At 25.8% G+C, this 4,773-nt stretch overlaps 1 protein-coding gene across 1 annotated transcript in view; it reads left to right on the top strand.

Annotated features, from left to right (window-relative positions):
• Positions 1-1,162: 1,162 nt before the first annotated feature.
• Positions 1,163-4,773, top strand: part of LOC108572683 (UPF0518 protein AAEL005291) — a 6,553-nt gene continuing 2,942 nt past the window's right edge. The window contains 6 exon segments of the mRNA XM_017934953.1: positions 1,163-1,659; positions 1,823-2,034; positions 2,162-2,379; positions 2,426-2,595; positions 2,698-2,943; positions 3,591-3,638. Coding sequence (XP_017790442.1) covers positions 1,510-1,659; positions 1,823-2,034; positions 2,162-2,379; positions 2,426-2,595; positions 2,698-2,943; positions 3,591-3,638 — 1,044 coding nt within the window. The 5' untranslated portion in view covers positions 1,163-1,509.

The raw sequence follows: 4,773 nt of genomic DNA, 5'->3' as shown, positions 1-4,773 counted from the left end.
CCCAAAAATAAAAATTATATGACGGAAATAAAACATGAAATCAATAGATAAAACAAACAAATAAATAAATGTTACCTATTAACTATTACAAATAAATGTTACCTATTATAGAGTCTAGACGTATTATTTTATAATAAAATAAAGAGTTAAAACATTTCGTTTACCCTTATTCTTACCAAGTTATTTATTGTTTTGTAAAATATTCAATATTACATTTTGTCATTCATTAAAACTACTAAACGATCACGCGCAGAGGGCTTTAGCGCTCCACAAGTGACAATTCCCTCAAATTCCCCAAGAATCCACGCAACATTTCATATACATATGTCGTTACAATAAAATTGTTTAAACTATTTAGTTATTGCATATTCTTTTTAAAAAGAAAAGCGAATACAGAAACTAAAAGCAACTTGCATTGAAATAATTACTTAAAAAAGTATGTCTAAGTTAACATCAATAACATCAAATATATTTTACCGAAATCATTTGAAATATCACAATTATATAACGACACTAAAATTGTACTGCTAAAGTTTCTATTGTATAAGATATTATTATTTTTATTGTTTTATGCTCGTTGTTTATAATTTAATACATTTAGTCGTATTGTTTTGCATTTAATCTATTTATTATTATTACCATTCAGAATTTATGACAACTAAATGTTGACCATATATTATTTTAGTATAGAATAGAAACCATGGGTATTAATAGTATCACTTTATTATCATATAAAATGTATATGTTTAGGTATATGTATATTATTTTTGGATTAAATTAAATAATATAGGTATGATTATTACTGTACCTAAGGATTTCTGTAAGTCCATATTTAATTAAATTTAAGATACATCAGTTTATCTTGAACGTAATTTATTGATAGTATAATTATTATATGATATACATATATCAGATAAATTTATGATCTTTTTGTGAAATTTAAACATGGTAATTACAACTTTAAAATAGTAAATGAACATTTAAGTTTTTTTTGCTCAAGGAATTACACTTTCTGAAATGAATCTAAAATACAAAATGAACAACGTACATTGCATTATAAAGTATAATCACGAACGCACCGCAAGTGCAACTGGAAAAATACAAAGAATAAAAAAAGACTACAATTAATCTCTAAACCTTTAGTTGAATAAATATGGCGATTTCATAATGGGCAGACATGATAATGTGAGTGACTAGTTGTTGGTTATCAAATGTACGAAGTATTTCTCATAGTATATATACTCGCACGTGTTAGTTAAAGCATTCGTAATGCGCAAGTCGTTTAATAAATATGCGATTTGTATTATCATTGTGTCCTTGCCGCGTAGGTGGGCGATTATCGCAATAAGTAGGACAATTTTGACAGGGAAACTTGGTTAGTTGAAATCAAGAAAAGCAGAAGAATACCCTTTTTATGACAGTTAATAATATGAAAAGTTTGGAAGAGGAAGGATGTGTAAAGGCAGGTTTCTGATGAACGTGAGAGTAGACAAAATATAAGTCGAAAAAATGAGCTGGTTACGAAGTAGCCCACTAAGAACTAGTTTTAGTAAGCAGCGTTCAAGAGACTCTCCACCAAAAGACGCCGATCCATCAGCATGTTATGACAGCTTTTGTAAACATTGGCAACAAGCTTACGAAATCATTTTACGTACATCTGTGAGTCGAATTTTTAAGATTTCAGTGAAAATTAGAAAGTTTTTCGAACATTTCTGAGAGTCACACTTTTAATTTTTTTTAATGTTTGTGTAAATAATTCTAAGAGTAAACAGATACAAAACTATACAGTTTTATAATTAAGCATCTTATTGCATTTATCTAGTTACCCAAGGGAATACGTAATCAAGATGATGTTCTTGGAGTTGTTAATCATATAGATCAGATGGTAACACTTTTAGTTTTAGAATTACGAGATTCTAACTTTTACAATAATTACCGTCAATCTACAACAGCAACACATTCTCCATGTTTGGAATACTTACTAAGTGAAAATCTTCTTGTTAAACTTTATGATTGGAACATACATAGTGGAAGGTAGTAGTGTTTTATATAAAACTATGATAAACATTTGTGTTTAAATTTTATTATTATAAGCTTTTACTAATATTCAATGTAAGTCATATTCTGTTCAGTATATTCTATAAAATATATAATATTACAGATTTAATAATGCTGTGCGTTTGGAACAATTAAAACTATATGAACTTTTGGTATCACATAGTGGTACTCTTCTTGCCCATGAACCAGTTGCCAGACCATTACTGCGATTACTTGAAGATTGTGCAAATGATATTATGCCATTAGAAGTAGAAGAAAAATTAGTAGTATTATTGAATCAATTATGTGTAGCTTTAATGCAAAATTAATATTTATTAAATAGTTAATATTATACATCACATACATGTTTATTGTATACTTATTAAAGTCATGGTTTACACTTTTAGATTTATTATTTTTACATTGTTAATACCATATGTACATCGAGAAGGTGGAGTTGGACAGCAAGCACGTGATTCCATGTTACTTTGTATGTCTCTTTCCAAAAAAAATGACGAAGTTGGGCTATATATTGCTGATTATTCTAATATATGTCCTGTATGTAATCTTTAGAAAAAATTACATTTATGTAAAAGAAGAATCTTCTGTTTGTCTATATTGTATTTTTGAGGTACTAATGAAACATTCATTTTTAATTAGGTACTAGCTACAGGTCTCAGTGGATTATATTCACTGTTGCCTAGAAAATTGGATATTGAAACAGATGATTGGTACCGATTAACGCCAGATGATGTTAATGATATATCAGCACTAATGCACCTTATGAATTCTTTGGACTTCTGTAATGCTGTCGCACAAGTTGCACATCCTTTAGTACAAAAACAGTTATTGGAATTTTTATATCATGGTTTCTTGGTTCCTGTGATGGGGCCAGCTTTGTTGCAGGTGAGTGTAAACATACAAATGTATATTTTATGTTGTTATTCTTTCAAAATCAAAATTGCTTACATTTTGAATAAAATGAATTATTCTGTAAAAAATTTATGGATTAATTTTAGAATCTTGAATATCTATATTTATTTTATAATTGTAACAAATATTGATTAAACATTTGTGCATTTTGATTTTTATGCCTTGCAATATCTTTTTACTTTACATGTACATGTGGTGAAAGAAGGTATTTGCAATCTACTTATTCAAGTATAAAATATTATAAATGAAATTATTAGTGTTACACATACACAATATACTCTATTCTATAGATTTATTTAATATTATTTCATTCTACCTTAATTTTCTGCTTAATTATTTAAGGATATCAAATAAATAACAACAATTAGTGTATTGAATTGAATGTGGAAGTTTTAAACAACTTTTCTTAATAGATCTTCATAGCCATATATTTATTCAACATTTCAATTGAAATATAGATTTGTTATCGAATGCACAACATTCTCAATATGGTGATGGTAAATGTATACATTAATACCTAGTACTAATTAGGTATTAATAATCATGTTAATAAAATTCAAATCATTTATGTTGTAATATCATTGTTGGTGGCTATCTTGTGATATTTTTATGGTGCTCAGGATTCTGTTGGTTTGACCATAGAACAGCTAGATGCACAAGAACACTGGGTTAGTACAAAACTCTATAATTAGAATGACATGTTTGATCAGCGTCTAAAATTTCAGTAAAGCATAAATTTGCAATTAATAATAACATATCTATATATGTATATTTATTACAACATATTAATTATAATAAAACAACTACACTTGATTAAAAGTATAAGAAATCCTTAAATTTTCTTCATACAATTTTTTTAGTATTCCTTATCAGTATAAATAAATCAGTATTTTATGACAATGAACCGAATATCTATGAGTAATTATTTAATATTGCATAAAGTTTGTTACATGAATAATGGTAATTACTGCAGACTTAAGCTTTCACTGAAATTCTATGCTTATCTTTAATATGCATAAGATACACATAAAGCTTTTGTAAAACTTTTAAACCACATAAATTATATTATAAAATTACTCCAAATCCTATACTTACTAATCTTGCACAACATTTTTTAAATAAAATTAGTAAAAAACTATATTTTTTGAATGTGTTATTTTATTTTTAGTAAAAATAATTTTATTTACACTTCCACTATCACTGTACTTTTACTTTTACAATTATATTGACTAAAACTTTTAAAAAATATTAATACATTTATATTGCTCGTTTCTTTACTTGCTAAATTATAAAAATATGTGGTTTATAAGTCATGAATGCAATTTTTCATTTACTCTTAATATTCATTTATCATTGCTATATTTGCAATCTTTTCCGTTTTTCTGCTTCTGTCATGTATTTTGTATGTGATGTAGAAAATAATTTATTTCTGTTAAAAAGGAATAATTTATTGTTTAAAGAAATAGTTTATTCCTTTTTTGCCACTTATGTACTGCATCATTTTTTGTATTTATGATATTATTAAAAGGTGGTATAAAGTATGTATATACAGTATATGTATATTTTTTTTTAATATTGCATTAGTTATTATTATTTATGTTGTTTCATTGTTTAGTTAAATAAGTATACAATTTTATTGAAAATTTTTTTTGAATAACCAATTGGTATTCATTACTGTTCTAAATTTTGAAATAAATAATACATCAAATAAGATTTATAAATATATTCCGTTTATTTCAATTCTAGAAACAGTCATTACTTTCCTTTTAATAAAAATAATGTTTTTTTTATATGCATTTGAAA

Source organism: Habropoda laboriosa, unplaced genomic scaffold (genome assembly GCF_001263275.1).
Source record: "Habropoda laboriosa isolate 0110345459 unplaced genomic scaffold, ASM126327v1 scaffold22, whole genome shotgun sequence".
In the NCBI taxonomy this organism is placed as follows: Eukaryota; Metazoa; Arthropoda; class Insecta; order Hymenoptera; family Apidae; genus Habropoda; species Habropoda laboriosa.
The sequence above is the reverse complement of the archived record's forward strand: the minus strand, read 5'-3'. Positions and strand labels throughout refer to the sequence as shown.